The following is a 24,378-nucleotide window of genomic DNA, read 5'->3' as shown; positions in this document are numbered from 1 at the left end:
TGAAGAATATTTTCTACAATTATCTTCTCTAGCATAGTAATCTGTATCTGTACATGCCTAACTGTGATCACAAGTGCCCAGTTGGACTCAGTGATCCTTATGAGTCCTTTCTGACAGAGGATATCCTATGAGGAACATTACTGTTTTTGGCCAAGACTCTATTTAATCAGAACAATTATCTATACTAATTTCCATTTCTCTATCCTGTCATTAATATGCAACAGTACTCAACCAGTTTCCTTGTAATTTCTGGATTTCTTTAATTCTTCAATGCTTGTATTTCAAACATAACTATTTTCTACTCTGCTTTTCCACTGCAATTTTAATTAAGCTTCAGTCTTTCCTACCAGTTCTGCTTCTCTGTTTTGCTGCTTAGATTTCTTGCACACATGTACAAACATGCAAGTTGGATTAAATCAGTGAAAAAATATCTGAGCTACATCAGTTTTGCTGACTTCCTCACCATGTGACTTCCTCTTACCCTGGGCTGAGTGCTTTTTGCACTTTCTGCCTTTTCTTTGTCCTATGCTGTAGGATCATAGGGTAAAAACTATACTGATTTACTTAATTGTTTTCTTCTTTTTTTTTTTCTAGGCATTTTTCTTACATGGCTATTAACCAGAGCTAGATTTAACAAGTCATTTCCAAACTATTTCCCTCTCTAGAAGGAAGGGCTCCTCTTGTAAGCAGGCAGGTGTCCCAGGCACCAGCACAGAGCCCATTTATTTACAGTATGTAACTTTCCTGAATAATACCAAAGGTCAAATTTTTCCAGATCTCCAGTAGTCCTTGTGACATACCGATTTCTTACAGGAAAACAAAACATACTTTGAAAAATTACCTATGTTGTTCTCTCTTTTGCAGAGGTGCCAGAAGCCCCAAGCCGTGCTCTGGGTACTTCCCCTCACAGCAGCATTTCATCCATTTCAAGTACTGCTGACCAGGTATAACATAGCTAAGTTCATGGTACAAAAATCTTATCCTTCACTTTAAAATAGCATTTCTACCCCTCTGTAAAAATTACACTCCTTTGCTGGGGATATCCATGTTCCTGATTGCAATGAAGATTTTTCTATGGCACAAATCATCTAAATGTTTGCTTAAGGTAAAAAATGCTTAGAACATACAGCATAGGAGCTTCAACAAACCATGGAAAAATGCATAAATGGCATTATACCGAGCCTTTGCTTTGTGCCACTCATTTTAAACAAATCTTGAAAAGCTTTTTAGCTTTTCAGGTCTTCCTGACTTGCCAGTCCGTAATAACCTGACATCACTTGAAACAAAATCTTTGACTACGTACTTAGATCTAGATGGCTGTGATGAGCTTCTATTTTCCTATTGTATAGCTGTACATGCTGAGTTCTGAAATGATGATGCAACCAAGACATCTGCAGCTATTAGCTGCTTTATGTTGCAACATTAAGCTTTGAGTGATCTAAGCAAATGCAAAGTTATCTTCATGGCAGTGCTATTCCCTTCACTGACATTTTGGAGGAATGGAAACTACAGAAAGCCATTCTCGTTAGCCCAGTAGTCACAAGCAAGGTAAAAATAGTTCTGCTGACTGCAAAACAAAGGCTCTATTGTGCAGAGCCAATAACATTAAGTGTTCTAAAGTCTGACATGACAACAATAATACAACAGTGAGGAACACAAAGGACTTGAACTTCTGGAACAATTTTAACAATGTCATACTGGAAATTTGTTACAAAAATCACTTCCAAAAAAACAATCCAACGGACACTAAAACAGCTTGTAGCAATTATGCTTTCATATAACAGCCTTGGGCAAAACCACAGTTTAATAAAACATTCATTTTATTTTTTTTTAAATTAACTGTTGAAGTTAGTGGTGTTTTCCCACCAATTATGTATAATGTAGTTGTAGCATACCTTACAATACAGGTGCTTATGGCCTTGATTTTTGCCCTAAAGGCTCATTATTTGTTTTGTTACCATCCAAACTTTTGGTGGCGGGTCTCTGTGGACAGATTATAGCCCATAGAGTGGGCTAGGAAGGAATGTTTTGGAGCAGCTGACTTTCTTGTTCTGCTGAACAAAGACTGGTTTGCTGCAGTCATTCCTTAAGTGGCTGAGTACTTTAAATACTTGCAATTCTCTCTTTTGTCTTTTTACAATTAATAGTTGACTGGAAAAATACATGGAAGAGTCTTGGAGATAGAGTAGCATGTTATGGCTCAAGCCAACCTACAAATTTAGTGAAGTGCCCACAACCAGAAGGCTGTGCTCTCTCCTCTGAGCCCACATCTCATGTCTCAGGTGCTAAACTGCTGTATAAGTAGAGGACATTAATTCTATGTTTTGTAATACAGCATACGTTTTTGTGCTCATTTAATAACATCAGAAAGCCAAAGATGCACTTCTCCTACCTCCATGTTATCCAGATGCAGGCAATGCTGACCATGTTCACAGACAGCCTTACATATATGGGAAGCTTCATTCTCAAAGTAGAGATACCTACACTGGATATTATATGGGCTAGGCCACAGCCAAACAACATCTAAATTGTTCAGGGTCAAGCTATTCTGCAACAAGTCCTGAATGCCATCTTTAAATTCTACTTCTTAATGCTTTAAAAATGCCAACCATGCTCCAGTCAAACCTGAAGAATCTTCTCGGGGTTTATTCTGGTGCACATGAGCCTTCTATCAGATGTTACCACTGTTTAACACACTAGTTTTCCTTTGTTCTTCCTCTGGTCAATAAAAATGGTCAGTTCCTGGCAAAGAATTTTCTGAATTCTGTGTTTATTGAACAATTCTGCATCTGAGTTCTTCTCAGCCATTACTATTGAGTAGTAACACTCCCACAGGCCAAATTATTATTATTATTGTTATTATTTTGCAGGTGAAACTCACTCTCTCATTCTTTCTAGGATGCTGGCGTTCATAGTAAAGCATGGTATGCTGCAACCTGCGATCGGAAAACAGCAGAAGATGCACTGTATCGATCTAACAAGGTAGGTCACTTTTAAGGAATGTCTGTTTTAGGAATAACTTCAGGTGTTAAAAATAAATCAAGACAACCAGAAATATTCTAAGAACTTCAGTTGTATGACAAACAGATCAGAATACTCTGCCATACAAATAGTGTCAACCATAAAATTCTTGTGGTGAAACTCTTTCGTTTGCTATAGAAGCATAACTGAAGTTGCCTCAGTTTAGTTCCAAGACTGCTTTGTAAAGAATGCTGTTACAGATTAGAGATTTTCCTTGGCTCGTAAAGCATGCACTGAAATGGAAGGCAAAGCCCTGCTACTTCTAAATCATCTCTATGACTATCCAGTGGATCATGTAAATAAGTTAGTATTTAGAAAGACAGATACTGCAACGTATTTTGATGTGACAATGCTAAGCTATTTTAGTTATTGGAGAATGAGTCCTCCTCTCAACGTCTGTCTACTAGTGTCACTGAAGAGCACAGTAACATGCAGAGGTGCATCCCCAGCATCACTTTTCCACTCCTGAGCTTTCTTCTCCCTCTCTTCACAAAGCAGGATAGAGCACTGGGGTTGTCACCAGCATAGGCTGCTGCCAGCTAGTGAGCACTGGGCTACACTACCAGTAGCCATAGCTCTGGAGAAACACCTCTGCTGCTCACTTTTCTACCTACTGCCACTGACAGTAACGTCATTTCCTAATAACGTGTGAAATCCAACTGACTGCTGTCACTGCATGCTTTATTTTTTCTCCCTTCCTCTGAACACACAGAGAAAGGAGGGAAAGAGCACTCTTAAACCTTTCAAAGCTATCATTAGACAGCAGGAATACATGCTACTTCCTGCTGTATGGTTTTCCTAACGATAGAAAAGGATTTGATGCTATTACAATTTCTAAAAAAAAAAACAAAAAACAAAAAAAACCAAAAACTATTAAGCTTAAAAAAAACTTTTAAAAAGGTTATATATTTTCTTTCTTTCTTTAGGATGGATCTTTTCTAATAAGAAAGAGTTCTGGACAGGATTCAAGGCAACCATACACACTGGTTGTGTTTTATAACAGAAGAGTATACAACATTCCTATACGTTTTATTGAATCAACAAGACAGTATGCATTAGGAAGAGAAAAATGTGGTGAAGAGGTGAGACTTTTTTCCTAATACCGTTCAGTTATCTACCTTTAATAAGCAAGGATTGAAGTATGTTGCAGTATGACTGACAGGATTCTTCGTGCATTGTGATTGAAGTATACCAAACTAGAGAAAACAGTATTAACATCAGCTCCTGCATATTAAAACTAAGTAAAACCACAAATCAAGTTGGAAGCATACTCATAACTATTCTGAAAAGTTATCAGGATCAGAACTACAGTCACTAGATAAATCCTCCAGCTATTTCTAGTCACCTTCTACTTAAGATTCTAGTTCTGAAGTTTCTTGAAAACTTGTAAAGGACCTCTATCAAAAAGAAAAATAACTGTTCTCTTAATTCTGTTTTCAAATAAAGAACATCTAGAGCGCAAGAATCACAGAAAATTATTCTAGCAGCAGCATAGAGAATTTGAGCTCAAATACCAATAAATCAATGTGTCACCACCACACAGGAGGGGCTTCTCAGGCTGAGGCAAACCTCCTCTCACATGCCTAATTATCTGCCTCACAGACAACAGTTCTTAGGTTACAGAATAGCTCAGAAGCCTGGAGTTTATCTGGCCTTCCACAAAGAATCAAAAATGACCTGAAGGTAAAAAGAAAGATAGTCCCATTTGGATGGAAACCAAAAGGAATATCAACAGGCCTAGTGGATTCAAGGTGTTGATTTACAGTGGCTGACATTAAAATGGCATAGCTAAAACAGCGCTCACTGACAGCCATCCACACCGTACTACTTCTGGAGAGTCCACTGCTCTTCCTGAGGTGGCTGAACTGCAAATAAAGCAGTGTGTACTGCCACACAGTGTGTAGCTTGACAGATTAAGGTTACCTGTAAGTGGTGTCTGTTTAATGTGCTAGGTAATAAACTCTGTGGTTCAGCTTGTGCAGGCAGCAATCACCAATGAAAAGGAGCATGAGATGATATTACCACTGGCTCTATCTTACATTGTCCAAATTTAATCTGTCTGCTATATTAGAATTAGGACTGAGAGAAGGATTGGTGCTCTTAACAAAAGGCAGAATATCTCACTTGGTAACAGTCAGTTTCACTCTCCTCCATGCTGCGAGAAGAGGGACAAAAATGATGCTATAATTACTGTCAATGTTACAACATTAAAAGATACCACTAATTATTTCTTGTTTTCTCTATCCAGCGTTTTGACAGTGTTGCTGAAATAGTAGAGAATCACCAGCATACCTCCTTGGTTCTAATTGACAGCCAAAACAACACGAAAGACTCAACAAAACTGAAATATATTGTAAGAGTTTCTTAACTGAACTGAAATGCTGAGATGAAGACTGTTTTTAATCATTTGCTTCAACACCCCAAAACATGTGGATCAGGTGTTTAAAAGAAGAACATCCACAATGATGGAAAATACTCATTAACACCTTCTGAGTAGTAAGAGATGCACTTCAAGTTCAACTCTGTCTCTTTACCAGAAAAGCATACTTAATACAAGAAATGAAGTGGATAGACTGTCATCTGTGACTTCCACCTGAGACAACATGGGTATTGAAAGTCAGGTGAACCACTGCATACCACAGCCTTGTCCTCTGACTGCTGTTTAAAGACATATTTCCCATAGGACATTCTCACTTGAAAAGTGAGAATACCCACAGTGGTCTACTTATTCCATTTGTTAAGTTTACCACACATCACTGCTCTCGGTAATTTCTTTGTGAAGTGCACAGCCCCAGAAATAAGAGCAGCTGAACTTAATGTACTGCTGTGTACAAGCTGGAAATAGGACTGTACTTTACATGAATAAGGCTTCACAGCAATAAAGCTGTCAATGTTTTAGATTAATGGACATGTTGTCCTTTTCAGCTTTACTCTCATTAATATTTTTGTTTGTTTTTTCAAATGTGCAAATAAAGTTAAATATTGTAAAGTCAACTGTGTACAGAGGCAGTGCTAAATGACTTTTGTTAGCATCCTTCCAGTGAGAAAGCATCAACTTACTGTCATGGATGTCTCTTATATAATTTTTTCTTGAGCTCCCTCACAAGCTTCCTGTTACAAAAACTGTTTTTACAGCTTTAACACAGATAGCTCTCAATCTTTTGTCTTTAAATAATCTATTGTTGGAGGTCCAAACACATTGCCAAGCTAAATACTTATTCCATCTGTGATGCAAATGAGAGCCCAGCAGGTAAGAAACTATGCATACAGACTTTTCACGAATCTGCTTACTATAGGACACTTACTTCACAGTTTTACATATGTACTGTGTTCAGTATATTGCTCAGGCGACAGTAGTTAAACTAGTATAATGTTTAAAACATTTAAGACTGCAAAGTCTAGACCTCAGAATTAACAAAAGACAAACAGATTGGTCTCTGCAAACTTAATTTACTCATTGTAGGTGTTTACTCTGAGAGTACTTAATGATATGGAACATCACTTTAGAAGGTTACTGTATCAAGCAATACCCACAGTGGAAAATATTCTGTGAAAAAGCACCTTTTCAGTATTTAGCTTTGTGTTTAGGGAGAGTCCTTACATAATTCATTCATCTGCTGCACAGTATTTACACTGTTCTTAACACATCAGTTTGTTTCTTGGTCCATCTATATAACACTCCTCACAAGAGTGCCTAGGTTCTTCCTACACTTCTTTCTGATTAAAAGGTGTAACATCACCATCATTCTAGAAAAGTGGAAAAAAAGGATGTAAAAAGGTGAAACAATAGGCTTTCATTTGAGAGACTAAGTGCCAGATTTTTCATGGTCATTAGTAATATGAGTCCTTCCTATACTCAAAGCAGTGCTCCTACTGCCAGTGAGCTCCAGTCAGCACTACTCAGTAATTTTGCAGTTGATCTAAAAATAAATATGCTATGGATAAACATTTAACTCTACATTCATCTCCAAACCCTCATTTATTCTTAGCCATTTTCTACACCATTACGGGGGTAACTTACAATTTCAGCAGCAAGATGAGGCAGGGAGTCAGTAGGCAACATCTTCTTCCACAAAATAACTGACAATGAAGTTTACTGTGTTAAAAATTCTGGTGATATGGATTAAGCAGCCACTGCTGAATCTTGAAAATGGCAACTCAAATGGAATCCTGCCCCAGAAATCTTCCTCTACAGCTGGTGAAGTACCCACAGCTGCCACTAGTTAGTGCTGGCAGGTGTTTAATCAAGTAGCAGGTGTTAGCCTGACTTCTAACAGACACAGCAACATGCTTCTCTCCATCTTTGACATTACTACATAATTTTTCTTCTAAAAAATTGACATTATCTGACTACTGAAAAAAACAAAGGAAGAGCTAAAAGTGTTGTGTTTCTACCTGATACAGAAAGTGTACCAAGTACTGTAAATTATTCCTATCAATGTTGTTCCATGAAAGGAGAACTTGCACCTCCAAAATCCAAATGCAGACATGCAACTTACAAAACTACATTCTTCCTTCAGTCTAAACCACTACCAGCAGGCACAGATTCTTAGCAAGTGCTGTTAAAATAATAAAACATCTCACATGACAACAGCCCCTGAACAAATACTGAACTCAAGTTTTCTGTTAAAACATTGAAATTTCTGAAGGAGAGTAGCCATGATCTGCTAGTAAGCACACATCTTGCAAAGAATACACAAGGGACTAGACTTTAGGCCAAGTATATATTTACAAAGCATTTCCTCAGAGGGAAAAACACTGACCTTGCACTTGCATTCATTTATATGTTTCAAAATTCTGTATCTAGGTTAAGGCTTTCTTACGTTGAAACCTGTTGCAATCAAAACCTTTTAAGATAGCTTGTAAAGTCAAGTAGCAAAAAGCAGCACTCTTCAAATCAGGTTACCTGCAACCTTAATTTGTTACAACAGGCATACACATTATGAGCATTAAATATGCAATCGTTTACTATATTACCATATAGATTTATGTACATCATTTGGTTCTCGTATGGTACTTCAGGATAAATCACAGTTGTATAAGGAAGTTATGTTGCTTGTAGGACATTTGTAGGATACCTTTCCCATTTAATGAAGATAATGTGGAAACAAACACCACAGGAGTCAGCCAACTGAAAGGTAGCCTCATATTATTAAGGCAGTTAAACATGTTTTTGGAGAACCTACTGCTGCATCACCCACTGCAATTCTCAGATTGCTTAAGCCAACTTTCTGCTGATGATTTTTGTGATCATAATTTCATGGAAGCCTGACTTGAGATTCCTTGAAATCAGATCTGCATAAGTGCCAAACTCTAAGGACCTCGAATGAAGAATTATAGAAAAAAATCATAAAAGAGGGAGAGCTGTATATTCAGAATACTTGAGCAACATGCATTAAATAATACACAGACATAACTAAGAGTGAGGAAACAAAATATTAATCACAGTTCTCTGCAACGAATGAGATGGATGGCCATGGATAAAGTGACACACGACAATGAATTAAGACTGTATAAAGCAACCTTATTTCAGCATTTTTAACATCACAGTATTCTTTTTCAAGGTATTGTTTAAGGTTCTCCAGAAATACAAAATCCACAGTTGTCACTCTCATGACTCATCAATACAGACAACCTTCTGCAGCAGAATTTCTACCTCAGTATTATGTAACTGTTAACAAAAATTGCTTACCCTTGGTGAAACTGCAGTAAATACATTTGAGAAACAAACTTCACAGAAAGGCAATGGCAAAGCTCGGAATTCAGGGGTTCAGTGTGAAGGCTCTCCTACAGGAGAGCAAGCTGAGGCAGCTAGTAGGTCCTTCCTAGCTTCTCTTTTGTTTTCCAACTGCTGTTTATTTCTAACGCACTTTCACAACAGTAAAAGAGACTTCTAAAAGCTCCTTGCCAAATTCACATCAGAGCTCAAGCCCACAGTGCAGCACAAGACAAGCCCACTTTGATACAGGAAACACAACAAATGTACCCAACCTGTGCTGTCTCATGTACTTCAGCTGACTCCCATATAAATCTCACTAGCTACAAAGCTATATTGGATCCTCCTGCCAACACACAGCAAGAATATGTATCTACTGTAGTAATTCTTTCAAAATCATTTTCATTATAACCTTTTAAAATGCAGAGTATATCTAATTCTGCTGCCAGTGACATCCCTAGGAGATATGCCACTGTTTCACTGGCACCACAATCAGTCTTGACTTTTACCTTAAGGAACAGCCACAGAAAACTGCAGTTGCACTTGCATACAGTCTAAAGCCTCCGTGATTTCAATGACCCAGCCTTCTCCAAGACCAATACTCAATTTTGACAGTTTTTTCATCAATACTTTGGGAAGCTGACTTACAAATACAACCTTGCAGTCCTTGGGCAGAATTTTGTGACTATGCTATCACTGCTGTTCAGCACAGCTCTCAGCTACATAGCCAGGACCACCACTGCCAACTTCATTTGCCTGCTGACAGCCATAAAGCTGGCTTTAATTAAACACTGCCTGTATTCTTCAAAAAGGGAAAATCTGGACCACATTGGGTAGATAAAAGTACCTTCTGTAGCATGTTTAGTTCAGCAATATAGGTGGGTCCCATCACTCTAAGCAGCCTCAAAATAATCCATCTGACCTTGCAGATGTTATCTGTAAGAGTTATTCTAGCTTTTCCTTGGTTGTTGCCTAAGGTCTTCATGACAAGTGACACCATCACATACAAAGGAAGATGGGAATTGTAAACTGCCCCATCTTTGAACTAAGCTGCTTGAAAAGGCTAACATGAACACCAGGGGCCATATGCTAAGGACACTCCCACAGAAGATTGACTTTTGCCTCTAAACATAGTAAATACCGTACGTAATAAGTAATAAGAACCCTCATTTGTATATTCTCCATCACCATGGATCATATTCTCCTTCTTTTATCTCTAAAACAACAGAGATGAAGCAGACAGGTTCCTGGGACCATTAAAATAAGGACAGAATAACTGAAGCCTTGGTTTTGCCAAATCTCCAGCACCACAAAAGGCAGCTCATCTAAATAAGCAACAGTAGAAAAATACTATATAATCATTATGGGAACAAATTATATCCGCATGGAATAAAATTACAATGGCTACAGGCCTGAAATGGTGCTTTGCACTACTGGCCTTCCTACAGGGACAGACACAAGATAAAAGTATTTTCTACAAATGCTCACAGTCATACTCTGTAAACACAAATTATAGCAAATTTAATAGTGACAGAGTCAATACAGATTAGGAATGTTCACCATTCTGAAACACCATATACATTAAGAATATATATATATATACTGTATATTTTCAACTGATTTCATTCTCAGGCTCACTGTATTAACACAATCGTAACGTTTTATTAATTTATATGAAAAATACTTCACTAAGAAAGTAGACAAACTGCACAGAAATAGTACAAGTGTCATGTGCATAGCAATATAGCTTAAAGCATTCACATATGGCTTCGTTTAAAAGAAACTATTGGGGAAATGGCCCTGTTTGGACCTATGATTACACAGTTGACATAATGTTAACTGCTTCACATCTTCTAGGCACTTGCTAAAAATAGTGTTCAGTCCCTGAAAAACAAAATCAGGAGTTAACAAGTGAAAATAACAACAAAAAATCCCAGGATAACAGCTGTATGTAGCTGAACATTTTTTTTTCAAATTATTTTTAGTAGTGCATGCACAGATCTGAGGAAAAAAAAAAAAAAAAGGTGGTGGGGAAGAAATAATTTCTGTGCAAGAATTATACCAAACAGCTGAAAAGTATAAAAATATTTACAAGTTTAGATCTTTTAAAATATGTACAGAACAAAAGCCCTGAAAACTCATTCCATAGAATAAAAATATAGGACAGGATAGTAGTAACAAAAAATAATATATATTTGTACGGAATTGTATTTGCAGTTAGTTACAAGTTATCTAAACCACAAAATTCCTCCATCTTTCTAAAAGCTTGATGGCAACAGAGAATCTGCTTTTCCTTTTAAAATACAAGCACTTTGCATTATTTTTAAACTTGTTACAATACTGAAATACAAAACAATCTGGGTATCATAATTCAATTTGTTTCTCTTTCTAAAAAGGCATAATGCGTGATATTTTATTTGTACGGGTCATCATTACACTAACAAATTCCAGTCTCGAGTAGCCTCCATCAGATGCCTCTGTCCATGTCCTACCCAATTATCCTGATTGTCAAATATTCTACCACAAAACCAGCAGCTAAACTTAGCTTTCAAGGTATTATCAGAGGTAGTTTTCACAATCTGATAATTGTTTTTGCTAGTCTTTTTCAGTGTCAATTTTAACACAAACCTTTCTTTTACAGGGCTAATAGGTTTTATTGTCCTGTGCCTCTTTTGAAAAAGATTATCAGTAGTTATGTCCAAGTGATTGCAGAAAGCTGGCTCCAGAGCTTCAATAGTTCTTTTTGACAATGAAACCTTAAGAACATGTCCCTTAAATTTAGCAATGGTTTTCATTACATTTACAACTTCTGGAACATCTGCATCAGGATGGTTAAGCACAACAACTGGCTGATTTCTCCGAGGGCATTTTACAAGCTGTTTAGAATTAAAAGGAAGTAGTTTCAAAGTCCTCACAGTATCTTTTGATGCCCTTTGTTTATAATGGCCACCTGATTCACTAATAACTTCACCTCGATTCTTTTCCTTACACTTTCTGTGCAACGTTACTTTCTTTCTTGGAGGTTCTTTGCAGTTATCCTTATTTTTCCGTTTGAAATTCTTGTTTCTTTGCAAAAGTACAGTTTCTGAGCTCTTAGGCCCACTCTGTTTTAAACGAGGTTTTACCTTAGCAATTCTGTTTTGGGTGCTCCATGAGGACTTCTGACTACCAAAGTTATTCCTGTTAGCAGTTATTATTTGCGTACTCTCAACAAAACCTTTTTGCAACCATGACCCTGCAGTTCTGGTACAATACACAGGTTCTACAGAAGGAATACAACATGCTGGATTAGAACTTGCCAAAGAGGCATTTGCTGGCATTAACCTACCCGGTAAGATTAAGGCATCATTAGAAGTAAGATCAGTCTGTTTCTGTGCTAGTGCAGGAGTAAGGGACTGTACGCTGTCCAACTGTACTGAGGGCACTGAGTTGTTCACTGACTGGTTTGTTTCAGCCAGCATATCTGAAGTCTTAATTTTCAGCAAAAGCTTTTGTTGCATGACTCCAGTTTTCTTTGGTTGACAATTTTGATAGTGAGCATTATCCTGAAAAACACTATGTTTGTGTACTACAGGCTTGTTTGGTGTCATGTATTTCAGAAAAACTGCCTGCTGTCCATCAGGCAAAAATGCATAAACGTGCTGTTTCTGTTTCATTTCCTTTTGTTCTGTTGACTCTTCAGAACCAAACACAGCATCCTGATGTTCTGATGATGCTTTCACAGAAGAAATTCCTTTTACAGATGACTCTGCTAAGTTTGTAACTACAAGTGGTCCTTTGGATGACATGCTATTTAATGAGTCATTTGCTGCACTACATGTTCTTCTACTACAGCAACTTCTTACACTTCTGAAACTGTCATTTTTCCCCTCCACTTTTGAAGCTGGTATAGTTATTTTACCATATTCTCTGGATGCAACTCTGCCTAAAACCTGAGGACTATCACTAGGGACATTTGCAACCGCTCCAATTGACCCACTAAAAGTCAGAATCATTCCAGGTCCTTTATTTAAAGCAAAAGATGTAGGTACTCCTTTTGTTGCATGACCATCTGATGAACTGGGTGACAAATGAGGTTTTCCTGAAACAACCTGTAATCCAGGCTGGTTAGCAAGTTGCAAAGGAACAAAAAATCTTGATGGAGGTGGCTGAACTAAAAGAGTTTTCTTCTGTTCCTGAAGGATTGGTGAAAAGCTGGTAGGATTGGAGGATGTAGACTGCATTTTATCTTTTACCAGTTGCTGTGTTATAATTGCATCTGTATCATCTTTAAGCGATGCACCATCTGCAGTTCTGCATACCATTTCCATTCCCTGGGAATCAAGGTATGTTCTGGGTGTCTTCCTCTCTTCTCCACAATGCATACCTTCATGCATGCTACATCTTGTATTCAACTCTCTCTTACATAAATGAAAGTCAACGTTAGTAGAAGGCCTCTGAAAACTACATGTGGTTGCTGAGTTTTTTGAACGTGTAAAGGCTCTATTCCCTTTTTCCTGACTGGAAAGCAGCTTGTCAGAATGAAGTTCTACACAGTTATTCAACTTGCAGTGGGATTCTTGCTGAGGAGTTGCATTCACTTTTAATACATCTTGCAGTAATTGGTTTATTTCAGGTGATAAATAATTAGCTGCCTGTTCACTCTGCAATGAGAAAACGGACGTGATTTTAGGCATTAGAACTGAATTAACACAATCAGATCCATTTTCTTGGAATTCCTCAGCTGTGCTCATTAAGTCTTGATACAAATTAGTATCCAAATACTGTTGACCATTATGCTGGTCTTCCACAAAATATTCTCTGTCAATACCACATTTAGATTGACTGCTAGGAGACATACCATTATTCTTAGTGTTTATGTGTTCATAAGTTTTAATATTTGATTGGGCTGATACAGTGTTCTCCGGTTTTAAGTCTTTGACTGATTCTGAATATGAAGATGCAGATTCATCACTGTTTTGAAAATTAACTGTTTGGCTGGATATAAATTCTTTAGATTTGTCATCTGTTGACATCCAAACGCCACACTGATTATCCAAAGTGTCCGTTTTAGAATAATTATGAAAAGACAGCAATCCTTCATTAGAAGAATCAACTGAAGGCGAATAATACAAATTATTAGTTCTATGATTATTGTTCAGGCCACCATTTTGTATTTTCAGTTCAGGAAAGAAGGGTATTTTCCAAGGGTCATAGCATAGTGTATTTGTAACAGGAGGTGATAATACCTGAGGATGACTCGGAGGACTATAATTTCTCCATGAGATATTATTCTGAGTTCCAATTTTTGTCACCTCATCATGTGGAGATACAGGTGAGCCCAACTTCATCGGCAAATTATATGAATTTTTTCCTACAGCTACATTAGAAGGTGCTACAGTTTGAGAAACACTCCTACCATACAATAAGGAGTTATTTTGTTTTTCCACTTTTGCTTTTCCTGAATGAGGAGCAGATGAAAACACAGAAGTTAATGGGTGAATGGACTTGTTCTTAAAGGTTGACTGATCAGTTACATGGGGTATAGCACCAGAAGACAAACTACAAGGATCAGCAGTCTGCAGCAAAGGAGGTGTAGAGCCATCTTTAATAGGATCAGCTTTCTGACCCAACAAATGCAAGTTTTGCTTATTTGTAGGTAATAATTTTATAACAATATGTTGTTTTCCATCTACAATTTTAAATCCCATAAATTTAGCACTGTAATTTGCTGGAACAGATATTTTATTGTTTTTGATCATCAGTACTGCAGGCCCATGAACAGTATTTTTCAATGATCCAAGGCTGAAACGCATTCCATCATCTGCTTTGTTATATTGTGCAGTAGTAGCAGCATGTATTCCACCTGTGAAATTCTTTTCAGTACATGGAATTTGATCCTTTTCTTCGTTTGCTTCCACAACTTTCATATACTGGTTCAACTCATCCAATTTTGGTTGAATTTTGTTCACAATTCTTAGCACTTGTGAATTTTTTTCTCCAGTTTTGTCACTTGCACCAATTATTTTTTTTCGTCTCCAGAGAGGCTTTTTTGATGTTCCCGTTTTATACCTTCTTAACACAAGCTTTAGTGCTGCTGGAGTCTTCAGTATTCTTTTTTCAAATTTATCCCTTTCCAGTTTTTCTTTTGCACATAAGTGGTCTCTATGCAGAGCTATAAGGTGTCTTAAAATATAATCTTTCCGTGGTGTGCTGTAACTGCAAAACTGACACCTAAAAAGAATCAGACTGCTATGGACAAGATTATGTCTCTGGAATTCCTCTTCTGTATAGCTTATGTGATGACATTTTCCACATTCGTATGTAATCCCATTATGTCTGTGAATGTGCTGAACAAATGTGCCCACATCTTGGGTGGAAAACCCACATTTTTCACATTGGAAGTGACCATTTACACAGTGCTTTGATGTAAAATGCTTTGTCAAATCCAACAAAGTGTACATCTGCTCATCAAGACAGAGCTCACACTTTACTAAAGTGCTGCGATGGGTGCGTCTATGCTGATTAAAAGCCTGAAAGTCATTAGCTGAGAAATTACACATTTCACAAGGATACACAGGCAACTCTCCAGAGTGTAACAGCTGAAAATGTTTTTGTAGATCATTTGGGCTGTATCTAACGTTGTCTTCACACTTTGTACAAGTGAAATGCAGTATCTTAGCCGTAGTTTTCAGCCCTTTTCCAAATTGCACTTCTATTTTATTCTGTACCTGGCTTCCCTCTGAACAATCCGGACTGCTTACATTTACTTTCTCCAGAGTTAAGGACTTCCTTGCAGTTTGCTGTTTACACTGAAATAGCTTTCTAAATTTATCAATTTCATGTTTCATTAGTACTTCATTTGGAATGTTCACCTTGGGTAAATCAATTTTCACATTTTTTAGTTCACAGGAGAAATTGACATTCAAAACTGCTGGTCGAGTCGTCATATTTAAAGGGTCATTCACTAGTGCATTTTCCAAACTAGTATCCATACAAAGATTATTTGCAGCATCATGTTTTAACAAATTAATTTGCTTTTTATCATGAGAAAACTGGTCCTGTTCAGATGGCATGATTTCACATGTGTTCTTCTTCTTCAAGTGAGTTCTTGAGATTAGGCTTACTTCCTGTAGTAAACAAATTTATTGTGCTGAGTTATCCTCAACGTTCTATAATTTTTCCATTTTATTCTCCTGAAATTAGAAAACAAACACAGTGAATGTTACTTTTAAAACCAATGTACTAATGGAGATATGACCTCTATCAACATACACACAGATAAATAAATAAATAAATAAATCTCAATCATCCACAATTAACATTTCACGTGGCTACTTTTAGCATCACATAGTCTGAAGCAATCAATGGATAAAGTCAGCTTTGGTTTCTCACCATATATTTCTGGATATAAATTAATCATTTTGGAACAAGAGTACGACTGACAACAGTACCTTCCCATGGATTAAGAGGCTCAAATCAGTATGGTGAGCATCATTCTCTCTTTATAAGCTACACTCACAGTTAATAGCTGTACAGGTTTCCACTCAAACAACACTCCCACATGGCAACATAAAATCAGGAGAAACAGACTTGCACCAAAAAAATCAGCTGGACTTTGTAAAGGAACAAGAACTGTTTCTTCCCTACTGTTACAGTATTTTCTTATTAAATAGTTTTCTATAATAAAGAACTAATGGTGACACTTTTCTTTACTAGCAAAAGTTAGTGAAGTGTTGACTGAAATCTGATCAGCAGCTTTCCCTCTGCTACTCCCTTGCCCACCCTTAAGCAACACAGACTTGGAACTCATTAGATCATCCTGTTTATTCACATTCAAACTGAAAGAATGATCACATCATCTCCCTCATTGTGATGGAGCGCAAGAGCTGCCTCTAGAGCTCCAGGCCATTATAAGCACTACCACTGAGGTCTTCCAAATATTCTCCCATATCCCTGTAAGAAGGAAGTATCTAACATTCAGCATGTAAGTACCCAACTGAAACAAAGTGGAGACTGAAAAAATTTTCCAGGTCATGCTCATGTATCTTGTTCATATGCAGCAATAAAAGTAAAACATGTTTGGGATTTTCTTTAGCATGTGTTTTATTACATGCCTTCCAAAAATATATTGGCATTTCTACATAATTCTTGAAAGTGATAGGCAAAACATATCTACATTTTACACAGACTCCGATATCAGTTAAAATTCAACTGTGTTCTTCAGTTACAAGACATGCAAGATTCTAACTACATTTTACATTTAAAATATATATTTATCTATAATGACTTATTTTTATATATATATATATATAATACATATTTATGTGTGTGTGTGTATATATATATTGTATCTATATATATATATACACACACACATACACACACACGCATATATATATATAAAATGACATTTCTGGTCTTCCACACAGGAGATTAAAACATATGCTTGAACCATAAAAACAGAACAACTCACACACGTTATACTCAATTTTCATAGAAAAAGTACTGTATTATAATGCTTCATCTTGCCAGCAGTAAATCTGTTATTTGAACAGGAGCAAGCTAATTAAGTGACCAAAACACAACCTGGACTTCTTGGCTGAAGAACTTCTCAAATACAGAGATGCAACACATGAAGATTGCAAGCTGCATCATACAATGTATCATCCTGATAGTAGCCATCTATCATTCTGTTGTACTGTCAAATACTAAAATCTGAAACATTTATACAATTAATGCTACAAAAAAAAAAATCATAAGTGAATGCAGTAGCTGCAGGAATACACTCCAGGCTTTCAACATGGAACCAATGAGGTCTCTCCTAAGTGGGTAAAACATTTATGTTCAGCAAAGAAGCTCAAGTGAACGCATTCAAACCTGATTCAAAATCATCTTCAGCTAACCAACCACACATTAAAATCAAACTTTGTTGTTACTGGGAAGAAGGCAGTTACTGACAAACAGCTGCAATACAGAAAATAAATTAATTCACCAGGGACATCTAATTAGTAAATATCAATCAGTCATTCACAGGGATCTTTAAATTTACATTATGAAAGTAGAAGTCAGACTTACTCGTTTAGAAAAAAAGACTTCAGTTCTTCAACAGCCTTTTAGACATTTTTCCACACACATAGTAGAGGTGAGACTCAGAGAAGGCCACAGTCAGGAAGAATACTGAAAAGAGGTCTGGAAACAAAAGGATAGATATTTTAGAGGACACAAACATAGCCACGGCCAAAAGAATATGCTGAAAAGCACAAATCCTTCCCAATGGCACAGTGAGTGCATTTTTTAATACACTGAAGAAAAGCTGTACATATGTACTACGTTCTCTCTCAGGAGAGAACACCATCAAATACAGAACAAATTCTAAAGCTGTAGCTAGAAATCCATGGCTAGCAAACTTCTAATTAGATGTATTATAACATTAGCTTTAAAAATTCTTCTCAAATGTTCCTAACTGTGCTAAGTATAAATGTAAAGCCACTTTAAAAAGGCAAAAAGCAGCAATTGTTATTTCATTACTTCAAACTCAAATAATGTTTAACCTCTTAAGCAAAAAGCATTGTAAAAAACATAGAGAATTCCTACAGAATTTATTACAATTTTCTAGAGAGTGTTGCAAAAGACAAAAAAGAAAAAATAAATACTACCTGCAAAATATATGGAACATGTAGATAATAAAGCATATATAATAAACTCAAAACCTGAAAATACATAAGTGTGAACCAAAGGTAACTGATATGGAAAGAAACCACAAGGCAGGAGCAGAAGTAACCACGTGAGATCCAAGCCTCAATTTTCTTCCCCAAAAGCTACTCTAATACATCACTATTCCGTTAGTTTGTTTTAAAAAGACAAGCAGGCAAGGTATTAGCTGTATACTTTAAGCTAGCAAGAAATGACAGCAAGAGCTCTTCCAAGTTGGGGATTTTTTACATCTAGTTTTTCTATCTAGAAATAAAAACCCAGAAGTTCCAAACACTCCTCCCTGCAGCCAGCACTGCTCGGAGCTCTGTAAGTTTGCACACGCCGGTGTAAGTGTCACGACAAGGTATTACTCTGCCCAGGACTGAGCATGGACACCGCTCCTCACGCCAGCCCGGCTCCACCCGTGCCCGCCGCGCATCCACCTGCAGGGAGCGGGACCGCACAAGGACACGGCTCTGCCCAGACGCCCCCAAGTCGCTCCCAAAGCTCCAGCACCGCACACCCACCTGCGGGCAGCCGGCCCGCCACGCCGAGGGGGGCGCTCCGCCCGCCCCGGGACGAAGCTCTCGGCAGCTAGTCCCGCCTCAGGACCGCGCCGCCGGCTCCACCCGACCGCGCTCCCCCTCACGCTCCGGGCAACCCCGCCCCCGTCCGGCGCGCACACGACCCCGGGGGCACGGCGGTGCCGGTAGCGCCGCCCGGCGGAGGGACACGGCGCCACCGGTAGCGCCGCCATGCGTTATTCCGGTGCGTGAGCTACGAGCAGCCCCGCTGCCGACCACCAACTTCCCAGTGCGGGGGGCGCGAGACTCTCTAACAAGTCAACCCCAGCGCAGGGCGGCTTCCTGCTGTACGAGGGCTCCCGTCGCGCCGCTGCTCTCCGCCTTTCGGCCGGCCCTCCTCCGCCCGGCGCCCCCAGTGGAGTTACCTCGCCCGTCACCATAGCCCGGCGGGTCGCTGTTGGCGGCCATAACAGTTTCCATCCGGGGACTGCGGAGCTGCGAGCCTAGAGCTGGGGGCGGCCGTCGCGGAGGGATACGCGTTCACCTGGTGCGGGCGGACGGCGGCCGACGAGGCCCACGGGATGGAGCGCTGGGGGAGGAGGCACCGCCCGGGGGCGGGGGCCCTGCCGGCCTCTCCTCCTCTTGGGCTGAGGAAGCTGAGGCTTCCTGTGTCCCGGCCTTGGGCCGCGTCGGCCTGGTGCCGGCCCGAGGCCTGCAGGCCAGGTGGCAGCGAGCAGCCCGGCGCCACGGGCGTTTCCTGACAGGCTCCCCCAGCGCCCACATCCGCTCTCCGACAGCCTTAAGCCATGAGTGAATCAACGGTGCGCAAAGGGTTGGCCCTATTCCATTGGCTTTTCAATGATTTAATGCCAAGTTTGTGTGAAACCCAATGGCTGCTCACGTGGCTGGGCAGGGAGGGCTGGTACCCTGCCACAAAACAAAGGTCCCTGCCTAGCATCCAGCATGGGCAAAGGCTTGCTGACCTGTACCTGGAAATGGACAGCAATTAGAGTGTTCTAAGCATTATACATGGTTTACATTAATTGATTTGTTGCCACATGCTCAAAATCATGCAAAAACAACAACAACAACAACCACCAGAGCTGAAAGTCACTACAAAAGGAACGTTTGCTTTATTAGACCCAATGGCACTGATGCTCAGAAGAGCTGATGTTGGTAGCAGAGCACTCAGACCACTTGGGCTAAGGCTTAAAGCCTGTAGAAAGATAATAACCACCACCAAAGTGCAAGGACACATGTGAAACAGGGAATTCAGATGTACCATGGCCAAAGAGGCAGCTCTGGCAGAAATTAACTGTAAAGGCAAATTGCGAGTTAAAGGTATTTGTGTACATGCATATAATGAGGATCCAGTTGAAAATGAACATTTTTAATTCTTCATTCAATGTGACATCACTTATTTCCCTTGTGTCCTTTGACTAAAATAAAATGAATAGAATCCATTTAGGGGTGGGGTTTTTTGGCCCTAAAGAATATCTTCAGGAACAGAACTGTATCACTGATGATTTTGCTACACCCAAATGAAACAGTCTGTGCCAAAAGCACAAAATGTACTCATGACTTTTATGCAAATCTTCAATTTGTTCTTCTGGATTTTAATTACTTTTTTTTTTTTTTTTTTCTAAATAGAAGTGATTAGTCAAATTGCAAATATGTGCTGCTACTGTTTTGGAGGAACTGAAAACCAACTGCAGCTGAAGAAAAGAATGAGAAAAAGTAAAGGAAAAAAAAGAAACAGTCTAATTCTATCTACAGTCCTAAAGATGCAAAAGACAACAAGGAAGAATTACCGTGACAATGGACAAGTGGCTACAGTTGAACTTGTGTGAAAATGTTACTTTTCCTTATCGGAAAGTGAAAATATGAATTGTATTGTCAGTTACACGTCCCACCAAAATGCATGAAGACACAAATAAATATTTAATCTGTGGTGAATCATTTTGTGATATAAATTCAGACCACATATGGATGTCAACCACAGGAGAGAAAAAAGACACCACCCATGAGATGACACAAACAAGAGAAAGAAAGCCTTCTATCCAATTTATCATTTATATTAGGGGTAAAGGAGGATTCAGAAAAACTGAAGTCAAACCACATGGTTATAATGATAAATTTGTATAGTAACATCTGGAATAATGAAAGGTGACAATCTGATGAAAAACAACAAAAAATGGCCAAACACACAAAAAACATTGACATCATTTAGTAGTTTCTCCCAAAGTTAATGAAAGAGCTCTTTAGTCATATGAGTTATCATCCAAAAAAACTGCCTCCAAAATTCCTAAATATTTGTCTACAAGCTTCCCATTTTGTGCAGTGTTAAGAACACCTTACAAACCACAACGTGAGTGCCTGCTTAAGAGAAGGCACTCATGATGTGCCTTCATTCTGAATCCATATGCTCACTACTGAGGACATGACCAATGAATGAAACTTCCATCTTCAGAATAAAACTAAACTAAAAGCCACTAACAAATCCAAGTTCAACTGAAGTCTTAACTGCAGTCTTCTCAAGTGTTTTAGAAGCACATGCCCAGAGCTGGATAGCGCACACATTTTCCAAATATCTTAATGCTGACAATCCAACCTCACATGGCATCAGGCATGAATTGTGATGGAGTACATGAATGCAAAGTTAGGTATTTTTAGGTACTTCAGTGTCATTTTAAGAGTTTTTTTTTTTTTTTTTTCTCCAGGTAGCATCATGCACTGCCCTATTTCAAGGACCAAATGCTGCATGAGAACTAGAATGTTGTTGTATTCTTTTTCTTGAAGACAAAAGATCACACATAATGCATGAAGCTACATATGTGCCACTGGCAAATTTAGAAGTTATTAAAAACAAGGACTGAATCCACAGAAGCCTGTTTCACTCTTTCATTCTTTTTTAGAAGATGGAAAAGTAGACAAAATTAAATTTACGTGAGATGCTGTGAAAAAGGTGTTCAGCTTCAAGAAAGTGCATGTTCTCTGAAACATTAAATTCCCCATTGCCGTTTTTACTTTTCACAAAAATAAAATATTTTGCTTCAACATCTGCAGTCAGTTTTTTCTTCTGAGTACTGGCTATTGTTCCCAGAAATGTGTAACCGTGCAGTATTTTGGAAACTTCAGCTGTATTTCTACATTACAATTGCTTTGTGCATCTGAAAGAGCAAACTACTACCAACTTCCCTTTATGTATGCCATTAGCATTTGTTTAATCATTAGAGCAACTAAGCATAAATAGCGTAGAAAATCTCTGTAGCCAAGGTTGCAAAAGTAACAGCAAATCATAGTAAAAACAATTTCCTATGCTAAGGCATTGAAGTCTTCAAAACCTGTTCAGAGCTATGCCATCTCCCAGAGTCATCCCAATGCTTACTAGGACAAAACAGAATATACGCATTTTCTTTGAACCCTCAATGTTGTCTATCTGTAAGATCATACTTGTGGTCTACAGGTCATTACAAGAATTTGAAACAACCACCTAGCAGTAAGATTACTTGGCTCACAACAGATCTTCTCTAATTCCTACAGACCAGATCAGATATTCTTAAAGGAAATAGCAGAGGCACCTCAATATCTCCTTTTTTTTTTTTTTTTTTTTTTTTTTGCACCTTTAATTCAAAGGCCACACCTGAGGCCAACAGAGTCTGTCAATTCCTACCTATAAATTCCCTTCATTTATGTTTAGTCCGTGGTTTCTTTGTCTATAGATTTCCAACCTCTACTACCTGTGATACTGCCCAACAAATCGTATCACAAAGATAGACATCTTTTTTGCTATATTTTTCATGAATACATTCAGAACTTGGTTCTTTTCAAAAAACAATTTATCACTTGAGCTGTTCTGGTGATACTAAGTAGTAGTTACTATCGACAAATGATACATAAGAATATAGTTTATCTCATAACAGACAAGCCAGAAAACATATCAATGCATTGAATTCTATAATGTATATCTTTTAAAATATATTAAATGCTGAAATAGATAACTAGATGAGATTAAATTTTACTTGCAGAGCCACAAAGCAACCCAGAATGTTTTTTACTTGTAAATAAGGAACATTTTATCCCACATCGTAAGAAAAACATCAGAAACAGGAAGTCTCCCAGAACTCTGTAGAGTCAACACACGAAACAAGGTATTAAATGAGCACCCAGAAAATCAAACCGCGAGAGAAAAACAAAATGAATCATTTGCATTCTGCAAATACAGACTTGTAAAGCTTTCTGTATTAGAGTCCTTCACAGAAAAGACTGTTGTAAATTGCCTCCAAGTGTCAGTAGAAAAGGTTAAAAAAACAACAAAATGAACAGTAACAAAGTCAGTAAAACCAGAACTAAGCATTCTAATTAAATAAAGAATGAAATAGTTATATGAGATTTAAAGAGTTACACCGAGGTGTAACTGTTCACTTAAAACAGGATATTTTTTAACACGATTTATGAGGGCTATAAATTATTAAATCTGATTTTCATACAGTGGAAATATATAAAAACTCCTAAAATAAGGCACATAAAACAACAATACATTGATTTATAATGTAATATTTTGGAATTTAAAGTCAGTTTTCTTGAAAGTTACCAAGAAGTCCCACAAAATTTTGTTAAGGCCTTCACTGTTCCATATGTGGAGCAGAAGACTGAAACAGCACCATGATGAAGTTTTGTGATGACTGTGTTATTCAATTCACAATCATCTGCAAAGAGCTGCAAACAGTGTTTGTGATGCTGAAGAAATGGACAATAAACTTGAAAGTGAAATTCAGTGCAATGTCAATATTTATATAACAAAAAGCAATAGTAGTTTTGTGTAGAAAATGATGGATTTCAGAAAGGCTAATACAACCCAGAAGAAACATCTTTGAAATGTGATGGACTCTGATAATAGTGTATGTATACCCTGTAATAATCATAAAAGAAAATAGAACATTAAGAGCTGTTAGAGTAGAGAACAACACAGTAAACATCACAGTGCTACCACATATAGCCTTACTATGGGGCCAGTATGATAGAAGTGTTATGAAGAAGGTGAACAAAGGCTGATGTATCACAATTTCTTATTTAAAAACAAACAAAAAAAGTGTTAAAAGGCATGAAATTAAGTTATAAAAATCCCAGTTCAAAACAAACAAGCAAACAATGTGCAACTCAGGGCTAACTCAGAAAATATACTCTCACAAGCAGCTATGGATACGAAAAATTTACATGCATTTAAAAAGCTATGAGACAAACCCACAGAATAAAAAAAATCAAACTATTAAAAAGAAAGGTACGGCCTCTGACTCAAGATGAGCCTGAGTCTTACTTGCCGTGGACAAAGACAGCAACCCGGTAAAATAGCACAAAGATGTGCTCTGCTCTTCTACAGCTCTGCTGAAATATGCTTTGGGCCAGATGATGCTCTGCTAAATAGACTCAGTACATTAGTTC

The 24,378-nt window shown here is 38.1% G+C and overlaps 2 protein-coding genes and 1 long non-coding RNA gene across 19 annotated transcripts in view; 2 read left to right on the top strand and 1 right to left on the bottom strand.

Annotated features, from left to right (window-relative positions):
- SH2D6 (SH2 domain containing 6) overlaps window positions 1–6,015 on the top strand; it is a 96,117-nt gene extending 90,102 nt beyond the window's left edge. For all 15 annotated transcript variants that reach the window (XM_046942733.1, XM_046942732.1, XM_046942731.1 and 12 more), the window contains 4 exons: window positions 865–944; window positions 2,899–2,982; window positions 3,948–4,103; window positions 5,270–6,015. In XM_046942733.1, the coding sequence (XP_046798689.1) occupies window positions 865–944; window positions 2,899–2,982; window positions 3,948–4,103; window positions 5,270–5,389 (440 nt within the window). In that variant the 3' untranslated portion in view covers window positions 5,390–6,015. The remainder of the gene's footprint in view (window positions 1–864; window positions 945–2,898; window positions 2,983–3,947; window positions 4,104–5,269) is intronic.
- A 4,222-nt stretch (window positions 6,016–10,237) lies between these two features.
- Window positions 10,238–24,378, bottom strand: part of ZNF518A (zinc finger protein 518A) — a 40,185-nt gene continuing 26,044 nt past the window's right edge. Inside the window, exons 1-3 of one of the 3 annotated variants that reach the window (XM_004942161.5) lie at window positions 19,362–19,512; window positions 17,795–17,908; window positions 10,238–15,912 (exon numbers count right to left, since the gene is read on the bottom strand). In XM_004942161.5, the coding sequence (XP_004942218.1) occupies window positions 11,170–15,792 (4,623 nt within the window). In that variant the 5' untranslated portion in view covers window positions 15,793–15,912; window positions 17,795–17,908; window positions 19,362–19,512 and the 3' untranslated portion in view covers window positions 10,238–11,169. Of the gene's footprint in view, window positions 15,913–17,794; window positions 17,909–18,939; window positions 19,513–24,378 lie in introns of those variants that run through there. The other 2 variants (XM_025151930.3, XM_015288826.4) reach the window with 2 other exon arrangements.
- On the top strand, window positions 19,040–20,892 carry LOC100859611. The gene is made up of 2 exons (XR_005861023.2): window positions 19,040–19,483; window positions 20,587–20,892. It is a non-coding gene; the product is annotated as an uncharacterized LOC100859611 (long non-coding RNA).

The sequence above is a fragment of the Gallus gallus genome, chromosome 6 (genome assembly GCF_016699485.2).
Source record: "Gallus gallus isolate bGalGal1 chromosome 6, bGalGal1.mat.broiler.GRCg7b, whole genome shotgun sequence".
Taxonomy (NCBI): Eukaryota; Metazoa; Chordata; class Aves; order Galliformes; family Phasianidae; genus Gallus; species Gallus gallus.
The sequence above is the reverse complement of the archived record's forward strand: the minus strand, read 5'-3'. Positions and strand labels throughout refer to the sequence as shown.